Source organism: Pelophylax lessonae (genome assembly GCF_965119305.1).
Source record: "Pelophylax lessonae genome assembly, chromosome: 3".
NCBI lineage: Eukaryota > Metazoa > Chordata > Amphibia > Anura > Ranidae > Pelophylax > Pelophylax lessonae.
The window spans coordinates 507989346-508006515 of NC_138770.1; the positions used below are offsets into that span (position 1 = coordinate 507989346).

General features: G+C 46.5%; 1 protein-coding gene across 6 annotated transcripts in view; it reads right to left on the reverse strand.

Moving 5' to 3' along the window:
• The window catches only part of BIRC6 (baculoviral IAP repeat containing 6), an 807095-nt gene that overhangs the window by 398214 nt on the left and 391711 nt on the right, over positions 1 to 17170 (reverse strand). For all 6 annotated transcript variants that reach the window (XM_082252286.1, XM_082252283.1, XM_082252284.1 and 3 more), the window contains exons 42-43: positions 6631 to 6757; positions 4637 to 4747 (exon numbers count right to left, since the gene is read on the reverse strand). In XM_082252286.1, coding sequence (XP_082108412.1) covers positions 4637 to 4747; positions 6631 to 6757 — 238 coding nt within the window. The remainder of the gene's footprint in view (positions 1 to 4636; positions 4748 to 6630; positions 6758 to 17170) is intronic.

The window sequence follows — 17170 nt, forward strand, 5'->3', positions numbered from 1 at the left end:
TAGCCAGTGGCCTCTGGAAGAAGATCGCCAATGCTGAAACCTGACCCTTGATAGTGCTCAAGGCCAGCTTCTGCTCAACCCCCCGTTGCAGGAAGGCCAATATCCGAGCCACTGAGTAAGAACGTGGAGGAACCCAGAAGGACTCACACCACGCGATATAAGACTTCCATGTGCGATGATAGATCTTTCTGGAAGTCGCTTTCCTCGCTTTAATCAAAGTAGGAATAACTGAAGCAGACAAACCCCTGTCCTTCATCACCTGGCTCTCAACAGCCAGGCCGTCAAAGCCAGCGATCGTAAAGCAGGATGGAAGATCGGTCCCTGAGACAGCAGATCCTCCCTAGGAGCGTCCGCGACCAGCCTGACCAAGTCGGCGTACCAGGCCTGACGAGGCCAGTCCGGAGCCACAAGGATGACTGGAATTCCCTCCGCCTCTATCCTGCGAAGAAGTTTCAGCAGCAACTTGAGAGGAGGAAAGGCATACAGCAGCTGATACTGCCCTCACGGAGCAACCAGTGCGTCTGCGGCGTCCGCCAGAGGATCACGGGAGCGGGCTACAAACCTCTGCACCTTCCTGTTGAGCCGAGATGCCAACAGATCCACGTCCGGGGTGCCCCAACGAAGGCACAACTGGTGAAACACCTCTGGATGAAGAGACCATTCCCCTTGATCCAAGGTCTGACGGCTGAGAAAGTCCGCCTGCCAATTTTCCACGCCCGGAATGTGAACTGTGGAAAGAGCCGGAACAAACCGTTCCGCCCAACGAAGAATGCCGGCCACTTCCACAGCCACCAGAACACTCTTGGTGCCCCCTTGGTGATTGACATAAGCCACGGCCGTGGCATTGTCCGACTGAATCCGAACCGGGCAGCCCCGAAGATGCTCGGTCCAGTGAACCAGGCAAAACCTGATCGCTCTCAGTTCCAACACATTTATCAGCAACCTGCATTCTTCCAGGGACCAGAGCCCCTGAGCAGACAGCCTGCCGAGAACCCCTCCCCACCCGGATAGACTGGCATCCGTGGTGACAATCGTCCAATAGATCGGAAGAAAGGACTTCCCCTGACTGAGCATCGGAGACCGAAGCCACCAAACCAGAGACTCCCTGGTCCGCTCGCCCAGCCGGATCCGATTGTCCAGGGAATCGGGATTCCGGTTCCATTTAAGAAGAATCTCCTTTTGGAGAGTCCGCGTATGAAACTGAGCAAAAGGTACTGCCTCCAAAGACGCCACCATCAGTCCCAGAACCCTCATGCAAGTCCGAAGGGACGGCCAGTTGGCGGACAGTAACAACTGAGTCGTAGACCGAATCTTCTGGAGTTTCTCCGCAGGGAGAAACACTTTGGCCAAGGACGCATCCAAAGTCAGGCCCAGATAGTCCAGCCTCCTGGAGGGAACCAGGGATGACTTCTGCAGGTTCACCAGCCACCCGAACTCTTCCAAAGAGGTCATGGTGATCTCCAAGTTTGACAACAGAGCCTGCGGAGACTCCGCACGGAGGAGGAGGTCGTCCAGGTAGCCCAGAACCGATATGCCCCGCTGCGGCAACAGCGCCAGAACTGGGGCCAAAACCTTTGAGCAGAAGCGAGACCAAAGGGTAACGCCACAAACTGATAATTGTCCTCTCCCACAGCAAAGCGCAGAAACCGCTGGTGTCCTGCGTAAATGGGAACGTGAAGATAGGCATCCTTGATGTCTATGGATGCCAGAAAATCCCCCTGATGCAGGGAGGCCACCACTGTGCGAATGGACTCCATCTTGAATTTTTGCACCCGGACAAAACAATTGAGCGCCATTAAGTCCAGAATTGGACGCACCTTGCCCTCTTTCCTGGGCACTGTGAACAGGTTTGAGTAAAAACCCTGAAAACGTTCCGCACAGGGAACCGTAACCAGCACTCCTTGTTGCATCAAGTCCCGCACTGCCCCCAACAGAGCCTTTAGGCGATCCGGGGACAGTCGCATATTGGAATGGAAGAATTGCACCGGTGGAACGATCGAAACTCGATCTTGTATCCCGACCGCATGACCTCGTGAACCCATTTGTCTGGAATCCTGGAGAGCCACGGGTCCGGGAACTGGCGAAGACGCCCCCCCCCCACCCCTGATATGGGTGGGGGCGCACCTTCAGGCTGAAGTGGTCTTGTCCTCAGGTCTGGAAGGACCAGATTTTTGCTTACCAGACCAGGGTCTCTTGAAACCCCCCGGGGGGGGGGGGCTTTGGAGGGCTTCGCCTTGTTACCCGCCCCGGAGGAGCGAAAAAACTTCTTGTGAGCTGAAAAGGAAGGTCCCCGTCTGCGACGAGGTTCCTTACCCTTAGTAGCCTGTGGTAGAAAGGTGCTCTTGCCCCCAGTGAGACCCTTGATAATCTCATCCAAGTTAGCACCAAACAGGCGATCCCCCTGAAAAGGGAGATCAGTTAAGGCTTTTTTGGAGGCCTGATCCGCCGACCAGCACTTCAACCAGAGCATGGGCCGGAGGACCACCGCCGAGATCGACACACGCCCCAGTAATGGAGCAGCGCCCAGCGTGGCGTCACAAACAAACTGTAGCCCCTGCACCATCTGCTCCAGCAAATCTGCCACGGCAGGGGGGAGACTTCTCCCCTCCAGGTCATGGCGTAACAGCTTGGCCCATTCCGTCAACGTCTGCGAAACCAGAGCAATCGTAAACACTGGCCTTAAGGCCGACCCTGCCAAGGAGAATATGGAACGGGACACAGATTTCGCCCTACGATCAACCAGATCCCGGAAGGACGGGGGAATCCTCTAACGGGATAATAGTAGCTTTATTTAGTCTGGAAACTGGCGGATCCACCGAAGGTGGCACCGTCCATTTCTTAAGGAGGGGCTCTTCAAACGGGTAGCGCCTAGCAATCCGTTTGGGCATCCCAGGGGTTCGTTTTGGACGGACCCACTCCTTTTTAATGATATCGTCAAAGCATTTGGGAAAGGGAAACACCTTCGCCACCCTGGAGGGCTTGCGAGTGCCAAAGGCAGCTTCCGTATCAGCTGCATCCGCAGGTGCAACCTCCAGTTTTAGGGTCTCCCGGACAGACACAATCAGTGCGTCCACCAGCGCCTTGTCGTGCGCTATGGTGGAGGCAGAAAGGTCATCCTCACTATCAGAGGAGACGGGGCGCGAGACAGCAGCCCCAGAGGAGGAACCCGCAGCAGCGACTGGCTCAGAATCAGAATCTGTGGCATCAGACGAGACAGGGGTAGGCGGGGGTCGCTTTTTAGCTGACAGGCCACCTCCACCCGGGACACAAATTACTCCAGGACCGCCGAAAGCGCATCAATGGTGAGCAGAGAATCGGAGGGCCCCGCGGCCACCTCGAAGGGGATCAGGTGGGGACACGTGCAGCAGGGTCCATGGCAAGCTTTTTTTTTGCAAAATGTCACCCAGCGCTACAGCGCCCCTCAGTGGTCGGACAGCGTGCCTCGAGACCCCCGCAGTGAGAGACGAGAGACCCCCAAAAGGCTCACCACACGATGCACCAGAGTTCAAAAGGACTGCTCTCAGCGCTGTCTACGTAAGGAAGTCCTGTGGAGCGATCTTCCCGGGTCTAGGGAGGGGCTCCACCCCCACACAAACACCCCCCCCCCGAAGGGGGAGGGGGGATGGAGGGGGGAGAGGGACACCACAGGAAGGGGGTGCACAGGGGAACCCAGATTAGTGGGGGTCCGACCGTCCCAGGGAGGGGCCCGGGTCCACCCCAAAGTCAGCCATGAGGAGAAAGGGGGGAAGCATTTACTCACCATACCAGAACAGAGCAGGCGCCACTCCAGACAAAACCCCTTGCCGCCCAGTGGGGGGGGGGAGGGGCTGTCGGCCAAAGGAGACGCTGCAACTCGGAGGGACGTTTAACCCAGTCCCCGTCCAGTGGGACTATGTCGCGGCCGACCCAGCGCGGAGCTGGGCCTGCACGCGCTCGTAGGCCGGCTGGGGTGACCACTGGATCTCAGCATCCAGCCCGTCGCCCAGATCCGGCATAATTGCTTGAAGATCTCACAGGAACAACTGGAGAAAAAAGCTAACTAAAAAAAAGATCTAAAAAAACTTGCCAGGACCAGAGATCCCAGCAAGGAACTTAGGTCCTTACTCCTGACTAGGCAGAAAAAAACTGACATCCTATAGCAGGGAGAGAGAGGGTATACCCCCTGGGACTGCCCATAGGTGTGGCCAGAACTTTTTTCTGCCTAGTGTCCTACTCCTGTAGGGGGCAGTATAACCCTATGGATATCAAGATATGGATTCTGCGTCTCAATGAGCGACAGAGAAATATATATATATATATTTTTTTTTATACTTCAGCACTCATCGTATGCTTGACAAAGAAGTCGCAAGTTAGCAAAGTAAGGTTTTTTTTAAATTCATGAAGTACCATTTTTACATCAATTTTCACCTTCAGTTAAGGCAGCCTTATAGAAATACTGTATACACTGTACTTCTCTGGTCAACTGATAATGCATAAAAGTACATTTAAGGACACTGCAAGACTAAAAAAACCTAAAATAAATTAACTACTACTACAGTATGTGGAGCACAGTTTTCATGAACAGTGTGTATAGGCTAAGGTAAAGAGATCTATCATTTGCATGAAAGCAGCTTTATAGACACAAATGTTAACTTACAGTTCAGCTGCATGTTAGTCATTAGAGTGAGGCTGTGAAGCACAAGGCACCATGTCCGCAGCAAAGTATTTGGATGCCAGGCCAAGACTGTTAAAAAGCTTGTAATGGATGCTGAAAAACAATGGAAAAAAAAGAATATTTTACGCATCAACAAACGACAGACAAAAATACGCAATTCAAGTATTTAGTCTCTGATTTATAGAGCAGAACCCAAAAATGTAGTAAAGAAAGCAACCAAGAAATCATTCTTGTTTAATAAAATTAAGCATATGCTACTACACCAAAACAGAAATGAGCACACATGACTTAAGTAAAGCAGTTTATATTGGAGGTCTACCCATCAAATTAAAGCTAAGAATATTTGAGAGGATTAGTGGGGCCTGTACTTCTTTCCTCCAGTAGTTTGCCCCACTTGACAAAGTCTGCATCATAAATGTGATACAGTATTTTCAGTAGTAACATTAATTAAATGGAAGGGGGTTCCTTGATCAGTAGCATTCGGATCTCCTGTCTCACAGTGCACACATAGTTCCCTGCCCAAATGTCACAGAGGAAGGCCAGAAGCATTGACTACAACTGTAACAGGAATTACTTGCGTGGTCCACCAAAGTAAGGGACATTTCTCCACTAACCACAAAAACATGACAGTGCAGTTTTCACTTTCTATGTATTGTTTCCGAATATTACGTTATTAAATTGCAAGATTACTGTTTTTTATGGGCTGATTGTGGCCCTCAGGGCTTGAAGCAGTGTTAATTTCGTCAACTAAAACCGACTAACGTTTTCGTCGACTAAATTAACACAATTTTAGTCGACTAAAATACGACTAAAACTAAAACAATTCAGATGACTAAAATACAACTAAAACTAAAATGGCATTTTAGTCTTAAGACTAAAATACGACTAAAACTAAAATGGCATTGTAGTCAAAAGACTAACTAAAACTAAATCGAAATTTGCTGCCAAAATTAACACTGGTGCATGCTCAAAGTTTAATACCATAAATAATAACATATTTGATTTTTCACTCCAGGACCAGCAGTAGTATATAATGAGTTTGGAAATTGTAGATAAATGCTTAAATAATGCATTACAAATTACAATTGAACTACACCCATTCGATTATAGATGACTAAAATGAGTTATAGCTGACTAAAATGTAGGACGTTTTAGTCGACTAAAATTTACTGGAGGTTTAGTCGACTAAATACGACTAAAACTAAAACACTTGCAGAAGACTAAAATGGGACTAAAACTAAAATGCCATTTTAGTCCTAAGACCAAGACTAAAACTAAATTGAAATTTGCTGCCAAAATTAACACTGGCTTGAAGCCAATTTAGCAACTCAACGAGGCTTCAACAGAAAAACTTTAAACTCCCTTACAAAATCTTTCAGCTGAATGCTTTAGTGCCGGTTCACACTTGTGCGGTTTGCGAGATTGCATGTAATTCGGAGCACACTGCTCCTTCATTACATGCGATCTCATGTGCGGATGCGAGTTCAGCCATACACTTTGTATGGCTGAATTCGCAGAGCATCCGCAGCAAACTCGCACATGAGGCTTTTTTTGAGCTGCATCAGAATCGGATCGCACAGTGGTTCACACTTGTGCAATCCGATTATGTGCGAACTTGCAGATCGCACTGCGATATGCGATCGCAACTGGGGGTGTCGTTAACTTTTAATTGACACCCCCAGCGTATCGCATATGGCAGTGTGAACTGCCAGATGTGCGGATGCAATGCGGGAACAAGCTGCATATTCGCACTTATACAATGTTTCATGGCCCCTTTGTCAGGGATGAATATAACAATGTGGCCCCTAGAAAACATCTAGGTTTTTATTTATACTTGTGGTTAACAACCTAGCAACTGGTCCTTTTAAAAACGGCTTCCGTTTTATTTGAAAAGCAACCAAAAACACAGGACCAGTAAATTAAAAAGTACAGCATAAGCATGAATGATATAGAAAAAAAATTATCTACTTAGTTACCTTGATTCAAATTGATGACCGGTATTCTGTTGGCATTATATAAGAAGAGCTCACCGCCACTTTCCTTGCCTCCATTCGAGCTAGAATTCAGGCTCAATGTGAGCCATAACTGTAGAAGTGATTCAAGCTTTAAAAAAAAAAAAACACAGGATTTTAAGTTGCACATCTTAATAGGCATACAATAGATTTTAAACAAAGGCCCCTTATACATGCAGACTGTTTGTCCGTTTTTCATTTATCGGTTGACAGATGGAAAACGGACATCAATGAATCTATATAGAAAAATGGAGGATCATCCATTTACATCCTCTTCTGTCAACATCCGTTTTTTTGGAACGGCTCAAAATCCTATATTTCTTTCATTAACCACTTGCCGACCGCCGCACGACTATCTACGTCGGCGGTCAGCCCCTCACAGGCAAACTAACGTAGGGCTACGTCGCTTGCTTGTGAGGGTCTAGGGAGCGAGCGCGCGCCCCCGGAGGCGCGCTCCTGCTCCCGCGTGGTCACGGACCCCCCCGCGCGTGTGACCAGCGGACCCGATGTCCGCCGGCCACTCGGCGATCGGCGGGGGAGAGGGAGAATGTCAGGCAGCTTGTGTAAACAAGCCACCTGTCATTCTCCTCGCTGTAAAGATACTGATCACATGGATCTACTATGTAGATCCGTTGATCAGTGTCCTTACAGCTCAAGCCACAGCCAATCACAGTAGAAAGCACGCCCCTAGGGACACACACAGCCCCTCCCTCCCAAATAAAGTTAACCCCTTCACTACCAGTGTATTTTTACAGTAACAGTGCATATATATATATATAGCACTGATTACTGTAGAAATGTCACTGGTAACCCCAAAAGTGTCAAAAATGTCAGTCAAGGGTCCGATCTGTCCGCCGCAATGTCGCAGTACCGCAAAAAAAAATCGCAGATCGCCGCCATTATGCGTTAAAAAAAAAAACAACAAAAATGACAAAAATCTTTCCCTTTGTTAGTAAACGCGATAACTTTTGCGCAAACCAATCAAAATACGCTTTTTGCGATTTTTTTTTTACCAAACATAGGTAGCATAAAACAAATTGGCCAAAAATGTTAAAAAATTTTGATTTTTACATTTTTTTGGGGGGGAATTTCATATAAAAAAATGTGAAAAATATTGCTATTTTTGCAAAATTGACGCTCTTTTTTTGTTTATAGCGCGTGATCAAAAAATCGCACAGGTGATCAAATACCACCAAAAGAAAGCTCTGTTTGTGGGAAAAAAAGGACGCCAAATTCGTTTAGGTACAGCGTCGCACGACCGCGCAATTGTCCGTTAAAGTCACGCAGTGCCGAATCGCAAAATACCCCCTGGTCGGAATGGGGGTAAAATCTTCCGGGGCTTAAGTGGTTAAAAAAAAAACGGATTGGACAAAAAAAATGGATGTAAATGGTATAATTGGATTTTTACATAGTTACATAGTTTGTGAGGTTGAAAAAAGACATCAGTCCAACCTATGATGTGCGTGTGTTTGCTGTTAACCGTACATTGTATACCCCTGTATGTTGTGGTCTTTAAGGTGCCCATCTAATAGTTTTTTGAAACTATCGATGCTCCCTGCTGATACGACTGCTTGTGGAAGAGAATTCCACATCCTTACTGCTCTTACAGTGAAGAACCCCTTACGTAGTTTAAGGTTAAACCGCCTTTCCTCTAGTTTTAGTGAGTGGCCACGTGTCTTATTGTATTCCCTTGCTCTGAATAGTTTGTTCCTTATGCTAGGGTCGCCAGTACAGTATTTGTAGATTGATAACATATCCCCCCTCAATCGTCCCTTCTCCAGAGAGAATTGGTTCAGTGCTTATAGTCTTTCCTCATAGCTGATGTCCTCCATTCCCCCAATTATTTTTGTTGCCCTTCTCTGGACTCTCTCCAGTTCCAGCACATCCTTCCTGAGGACCGGTGCCCAGAACTGGACAGCATACTCCAGATGTGGCCGGACCAGAGTCTTGTAGAGAGGGAGAATAATCCCTTTATTTCTGGAGTGAATCCCCTTTTTTATGCATCCCAATATTCTGTTGGCTTTGCTTGCAGCGGCTTGGCATTGAATGCCATTGCCAAGCCTGTTGTCTACCAGTACCCTGAGGTCCTTTTCCATCCTAGACTCACCCAGAGGTTTCCCCCCTAGTGAGTAGCTTGCTTTCTGGTACCCAAGTGCATTACTTTACATTTTTCAACATTAAACCTCATCTGCCATGTAGCTGCCCACCCCATTATTTTGCTCAGGTCAGCTTGTAAGGTTTCCACATCCTGCATAGAAGATATTGGCATGCTTAGTTTAGTATCATCCGCAAATACTGAGATTGTACTAGATATCCCCTCCTCTAGATCATTTATGAATAAACAGGATTGGTCCCAGGACAGAACCCTGGGGGACCCTACTTTCCAAACCCGCCCAATCTGAGTACTCCCCATTAATCACCACCCTCTGCACTCTCCCCTGGAGCCAGTTCTCTATCCAGGTACTCACCCTATGGTCCATACCTACCTTCCTTAGTTTGAACAGTAAGCGTTTGTGGGGAACGGTGTCAAAGGACTTTGCAAAGTCCAGATACACCACATCCACAGGCTTACCTTTATCTAGGTGGCAGCTCACTTCATCATAGAAGGTTACTAGATTGGTTTGGCAAGAATGATTTTTCATGAATCCATGCTGATTACTACTAATAATACAATTTTCATTACTAAAGTCTTGTATGTGGTCCCTTAGCATCCCCTCCAAAATCTTGCAGACTACTGATGTTATGCTGACCGGCCTATAGTTAACCGGGATATATCTCTGCCGTTTTTTAAATATTGGTACCACGTTGGCTTTTTTCCAATCAGCTGGCACCATACCGTCTGTAAACTATCCTTAAAGATCAAGAATAATGGTCTGGCAATCACCTGGCTGAGCTCTTTAAGAACCCTCAGGTGCAAGCCATCCGGTCCCGGTGATTTATTTATCTTAGTTTCTCTAGTTTAGTTCTAAGTCTATCTTCTGTTAGCCATGGCGGTACTTTCTGAGGTGTGTTTTTTTAGTTTGGCCTTACAAGCTGGGTTAGTGTAGCCCCCCAATTCTTTTGTGAAGACTGAAGAGAAGAATTTAACACTACCGCCTTTTCCCTGTCCTCTGTGGCCAAATCTCCTTTGTCGTCTTTTATGGGGCCAATGTGTTCTGGCCTCGCTTTCTTACTGTTTATATACTTAAATAATTTTTTGGGGTTCTTTTTACTCTCTTCCGCTATATGTCTCTCGTGTTCTATTTTAGCCGCCTTGATTTCGTCTTTACATTTCTTATTACACTCTTTGTAATGCTTGAATGCTGCCAATGACCCCTCAGCCTTGTATTTTTTGAAGGCCTTTTCTTTAGCATTAATATGCATTTTTATGTTGGAGTTTAGCCATCCAGGGTTTGGTTTCGCTCTTTTAAATGTATTTCCCTTTGGAATGCACTGGCCAATCCCTTTGTCAAGTATGCTCTTAACAAAGGGTTCTATCCCATTTGATATTTTCTCGCAGAGAGCGCAGTTTTGGGAAATTGGCTCTTTAAAAATTCACTACTCTTATATTACCCTTATGTTTCCTATTACTATGATTATTACTGAAACTAATTGACCTATGGTCACTGTTTCCTAAGTTGCCCCGTATTTCTATATCCGTGAGCAGGTCTGTATTGTTGGTAATCAGTAGGTCAAGTACCGCATTGTTTTTTGTCGGTGCATTCACCATCTGACCCATGAAATTGTCCTGCAAAACATTTAGGAACTGCCGAGCCTTGGCTGAATGCGCGGTTCCTTCTGCCCAGTCCATATCTGGATAATTAAAGTCCCCCATTATGACATTTCCCATCCTTGCTGCCAATTCTATCTGTAAAAGGAGGTCTGCCTCCCCCTTCTCCCTCTGGTTGGGGGGCCTATAGCATACGCCCAATATTACCTTCCTCACAGTGCCTTCCCTTTGAAGTTCTACACATAGGGATTTTTGTACTTACCGTAAAATCCATTTCTTGGAGTTCATCTACCGACACAGCACTCTATAAATCATAACTAGTGGGTTATACTGCCTCCTCCAGGAGTAGGACTAGGCAGGACAAAAACACCTGGCTACGCCCATGGGATGTCTTCATCTGGTATAAAACCCCCCTCTCTGCTGTTGGTAATCAGCATTAGAAGTATCAGAACTCCATAGAGGGGTGGGTGCGGTGTCTGTCGAACTCCGCAAAATGGATTTTACGATAAGTACAAAAATCCCATTTTCTATATCGTTTATCGACGGACACAGCGCTCCATAAATCATAACTAGTGGGACGTCCAAAAGCCATGCCAAAAGGAAAATGAGGGGTGGGGAAAAATAACCCATAGCTAAACATAAGAGCTCTTAACCAGGACACAGGAGCACCATCTGAAAAACAGAAAAAACACCCCTCAAGAGGGAACAGCCCCTTCTTAAACAGCAGCCTGCAAAACTTTGCGGCCAAAAGAAGCATCTGCAGATGCCAAAGTATCTACCTTATAGAATATCGTGAAGGTATGCACGGAGGACCAAGTGGCAAGCCTTGCAATATTGAAGTCTGATGACAGAAGGCCCAAGAAGCACTTAGCGCCCGAGTAGAATGTGCCGTGACAGGTAAAGGTGGAACCTAACCTTTAATGGAATAGGCCTGGGTCACCGTCTGTATGATCCATCTAGAGATGGTAGCTGAAGGAGCAGCCAGCCCTTTTCTTGGTCCGTTTGTAACCAAAAAAAGCGAGTCTTACCTCATAAAAGACTCAGTAGCTGCCAGATACACCTGAATCGCACGAACCACATCCAAGGTATGCAAAGCAAATTTCTTGGGATGAGCTGGCTTGGGACACAAGATGGCAACATACAATGTTCTCAATCAAATGGGAGTCAGAGACAACTTTGGGCAGGAATGATGAACAGGGACAAAAAAACACTTAATAGGGACTGTGACATAATGCCCCCAATTCCAATACCCTGCGGGCCGAGGAAATACCCACCAAGAATGTCACCTTCTGGGCTAACGTAGGCAAGGGAATATCCCGAATATTCTCAAATGGAGGTTTCTGGAGAATTGAAAGTACTAAATTTAAATCCCATGGTGGCAAAAGAGACTGTACAGGTGGAGCCACATGTCGAACCCCCTGAATGAATGTACAAACTAAAGAGTGCATGGCTAGGGGTCGCTGAAAGAAGATTCCCAAGGCAGACACTAGGACCTTGATGGTACTCAAGGCCAATTTCTGATCAATGCCCTGTTGAAGAAAGGTTAGAATCCGAGCCACAGAAAAGGATCGAGGATGAGTGCCAAACAACTCACACCAAGAAATGTACGGTTTCAACGTACAATGGTATATCTTGCTGGAAGACGACTTTCTCACCTTCACCATAGTAGGGATCACTGATTCAGACAGACCTCCATCCCTCAGTACCTGGTTATTTAATAGCTAAGCCATTAAAACCAGTGACTGTAAAGCAGGATGGTAGATAAGCCCTTCTGACAACGGGTTTTCTCTGAGAGGAAGCCCCGAAGTGACGTTTACAGCCACCAGGATGATTGGAAGATCCTCGCTCTTGATTCTTCACAGGAACTGCGGAAGAAACCTTAGCCAAGGATAATACTGGCTTTACCGTGGCCCATGGACGCCTGTGGCATCTGTCAGAGGCCCTGTCACGAACTTAGTTATCCTGCTGTGGAGCCAAACCTGCTAAAAGAGCTGCATGTAAGACTGTGCAAACAGAACTGTCTTAAAGGTGGATACCACCAGACTCAGAACCTGTATGCAAAATGGGAAAGAGAAATATCTGTGTGACAGCAGCCGATGAATCACGGCCTGTGGTCCCTGAAGTTTGTGCAGAGGAAGAACCACTCTTCTATTATTATTTGTACTATAAGAGTATAAGAGCTATTGCAATAATTTGCTACCCTTTCATTACGAATATATGAGCTATTGCAATTATTTGCTACCCCCTCATTACATATTTAGTACTAGTCCTATTACTGGGGCCCATCCCTCACTACTGTCATTTACTATTTTTTTCCCTTTGGAGGTACCTGTATGCGCTCTGGGCTCATATCCTCAGTCTCTACTACAGCTCCCGGGGCAGACTACATGGGCATCCTCCCTTTTATGACGGACTACCGTCCTATATACAGTGGCTATGCAAGTACTACACAGAGAGGGTTCACTTGTTCCCTTTTTGGTTACCCCGTTATCTTCCCCTTTCCCCTAAGTGTGGACCTATCATTTATTTTTACAGGTTTCATTTTAGATCTATGATGCATTCACCCCTGAAGAAGCGATGATGACCACGAAACGCTTAGGGCCTTATGATGCATCTGAATTTGACCATACTTTACTAGTTGCTATCACGATGGCACACTGCTATGCTCTACAATATGCATGAATAAACAGCACTAGATGTCAATTTTGGAATATGTCATGTTTCTGCTATTACCAAATGGGCTTCAATTATGTATCCCTACGATTACCAAATGGGCTTCAATCATGTATCCCTATGATTTTACCATGTACTATTTTACCTTGATTGTCTATTGTACTGCTGGGTGTTATACATGTGGCGGTGCATATGAATGTTGCCATCGATATATGTTTTCTTTCAAAGTGTTATCATTCAATAAACATATGGTTTTTAACCATGTTTTAACTTCCAACGCCATTTTGCCTCAATTAAAGTCCCAATTTTTTCCCCCATGTTTTCATATTGATCCAGGGATGGAGACTTCCTTACTATATGTCTCTTCTAAAGTCCCAAACTTTTTGTCTTTTTCGAAGAACCACTCTGGTCAGAAAAAGAATCAGACCTAGGTAAATCAATTCCCTAGACAGGGATATGGGGGACATTAGGTAATTCAGAAATCACCTGAACCTTTGTAGGAATAAAATCCGCACGAGACTCAGGATCTAAAAAACCTGATAAGGACAAGCTTTGTCCCCCTTTCTGGGTACCCCCAAAATAAACATTTTGCAGATCTGCTTGACGCTCACCAAAGAATTCCACGGGGCCGGAAACCAGAGAAGAAGTCCCCCCACTCCACTAATGGGTGAGGGCAGACCTTCATGCTGTAGGAGTCTTGGACGCTGGTCCAGGAAAGCTAGCTCTAGGCTTAACAGACCAAGGTTGCTTGGAACCTCCCGGGGAAGATTTAAAAGATCTATTTCCCTTGTTCTCTGTCCCAGAAGCACAAAATAATTTTTTTATGAGCTGAGGAGGAGGGGGGGCCCCCGTCTGCGGCGAGGCTCCTTCCCTTTCCTTGACTGTAGAAGGTACTCTTTCCTCCCATGACACCCTCAATGATGTCATCCAGGGTAGCCACAAACCAGTGATTGCCTTGAAAGGGCAGATCAATGAGAGCTTTCTTAGAGGCTTGGTCTGCGGACAAATTCTTAAGCCACAGCACATGCCTAATCACCACCGCTGAAAAGGTTTGGACAGCACAGGAGCTGTATCCAAAGCTGCATCACAAATAAACTGCAACCCATGGACCAATTGGTTCACTAAATCAACATAGGCAAAAGCTTGGCCCATTCAGTTAGGGTCTGAGACACCAGGGCTGGTGTAAATACTGGCCGCAATGCTGAACCAGCTTTAGTAAACATGCTGCGTGCAACAGCCTCTGCTTTCTTGTCAACTGGGTCCTTAAAGGATGGGGATTCCTCTACTGGGATCATGGTTGCTTCATTCAACCTGGAAACAGGAGAGTTCACCACTGGTGGACTAGCCCTCTTTTTCAAAAGGGACTCCTCAAAAGGGTAACGTACAGCAAAACTGAGGACCACAAAAGGCAATTTTGGTTGTTCCCATTCCTTACAGGAAAACCTGTCAAAATAAGGCGCATAAGGAAACACCTTTGGCGTACGATGCGACTTGTGCGTAGCAGAAACACAGCCACATCCATAATTAAAATCAGCCGCATCCTCCATTTTTAAAGTCTCACACACTGCAGTGATAAATGCGTCTACCAGCGCTTTTTCATTTCCTGCTGCGACCATGGAGGAATAATCCTCACTATCGGATGGATCTGGGGATGTTATATTAAGTCCCCCTGGATGGGCTGCGTACATGGTGGAATCAGGCTCAGATACAGATGAGACAGCCTTGAGCAGGGGAAGGTGGGGGACGCTTCCTCCGGGGCCCTTGCCCACAAGCCACTTCCACATGGGACACTAAGGACTACAGGACCCCCGCCAGTGCAACCATGGGAAGCTGGGGTTCCGAGGGAACTGCCACCTCCATGAAGGGGTCAGTGGGGGAGATGTGACCCGAGGCTCCATAAGGAAAGGAAAACCTTGCAGTACATAAATGATCTTTTGGCACAATTAAAGGATCTCCTCGAGTGCTCAGGGTACCTATCACCAGAGAGAGATAACAGGGACCCCCAAAGACTCAACCTACCGTCAGGAGAAGCGCCGAGAATTGGAACCCAGCATCCTGGACGCTAATCCCTGTTCAAATGTCCCGGGCACAGGAAGAGGAAACTAAGGAAGAAGGGGAGGAGCGTCGGCATCCCCACGAGGCTTCCGTTGTCTCCAGCATCTCCCAGGCTAAGGGAAAATGGCCCCCGTGACATTATCCGGCTACACAAACATGGCCGCCAACCAGGGACCAGTCAGATTAAGGGAAAATGGCCACCATCAGCTAAAAACACAAGCATGCTGCCAGGATCTTTCCTGCACCCTATGCAAGGGGAACCCCCCTGAAAGTAGGACACACGTTTAGGGGAGACTCTTCTGTGTATTCTGCAACGGTCTCAGCACTGGGACCCCCCTGCACTATACCCACACTGCAAACAGCAGGGCATGCACCTAGGGGTCTCCTACACTACGACCCCTCCAGACAACCAGGGCGGGACACACACTATTCCAGGACCCTTACAGAGTGGGGATAGCAGGGGAGAACCCAGGGTTCTCTGCTGCATTCTCTGCCCTGGGACCATCACCAGACTCTAGGTCCAGACAGGGGGGAATGGGAGTGAGGAATTTAGGGATGGGAGGAGGGAAGCTGCAGGCAGGTCCGACCGTCCCTGGAGGTTACCCGCGTCCACCCCAAAGAAAACCACCAAAAGGGGAGGGGGGGGGACTGTACTTACCCTTCCATGGTGCAGGTAACGCTCCAGACAGAACTCCTCGCCACTGAAGTAGGGGAGCAATATACCAGCTGAGGACGGCCCATGAGTGTAACCAGGTGTTTTTGGTTCCGTCTAGTCCTAGGCAATATAACCTACTAGTTATGATTTATGGAGCACTGTGTACGTCAATGAACGAAAGGGAAATTATTTCTTGGTCTAACCTTCCCTGAAGAAGTAATTAGGGGACATTCCGAAACTTGTTGGGAATCTTCTGGGAACTCTCCTGTGGTTTGGCCTCCGACCATATGAGACCAACCATATGTGACCAACCATATGTTCCAGATCATTAACTCAATATACTGATAGTCATGTCTGTATGGTTACTCCTTTGTTCCTAATTTTGTATATGGTGATCAAAATCACTATTTTACTATGTTTGACTAAAACCTTTTACTTCTTTATACTCTCATTACCTGGTTGACAACTGCCTTTAAATTCCCGGTGGGGCTTCTTTCTGTTTCACTTCTATTATTATGGGATGTGGCAGTTAATTTCCAGACATATACAACATTAAGCTATTTATATCCAAGGAAATTAAAGTATTGCCATCAAGGCACTTGTAGAGCAGGCAAAAATGTAATTTCAAGTGTATTCTGGCTGACAGAAAGGTGGATGGGGAGGATACTCACATGACAAATTCAACGTGGCAGAGGATTATACTGAACTGTATCAAGGAAGCCACATGATGCAACTTAACAAGCTTAAATTTGAGTCATATAAAACTGCCCTTTGGCAACAATCTGGTCCATTAAGCATGCATTGATGTAGTTTTCTTGGCTCCTGGTTCACGTGAGGGCACTCACATATCCCCCTTAGGAAGGCAACATTACTAGTGCTTTCAGGGAGATCCCATACTATGCTGCAAGTTCTCACAGTATTCTGATAATGCGCATGTGCAAATTTAGTGCATAATGTCATGCGTTTCATCTTGTGCAAACTCCATACAGCATTAGAGTAATTTGCTGTTAAAAAAAAAAAAAAAAACCCTTTTGCTTCGAGATCTCGGTGGGGAAGGCTTTTTAAAAACAGAAAAAATTATGACTGTAATGTCTGTTTGCACGAGATGAGGTACAAAATGTCATGGGTTCCATCTCGTGCATGGGCAGGACACCATTTTGGAAATGTTTGCCCAACTGAGGCCCCTTTCACACATGCAGACCCGTTTGTTCGTTTTTCATCCATCCATTGACTGATGAAAAACGAACATCAATGCATATTTATGGAAAAAAACGGATGAAAATAGATGATCATCTATTTACATCCGCTTCTGTCAACATTGGTTTTTTGGACCAGGTCAAAGTTCTTTATTTCTTTCGTTAAAAAAATGGAAACTGATAAACGGTCCGTTTTTGCATGAAAAATTAGGCTCC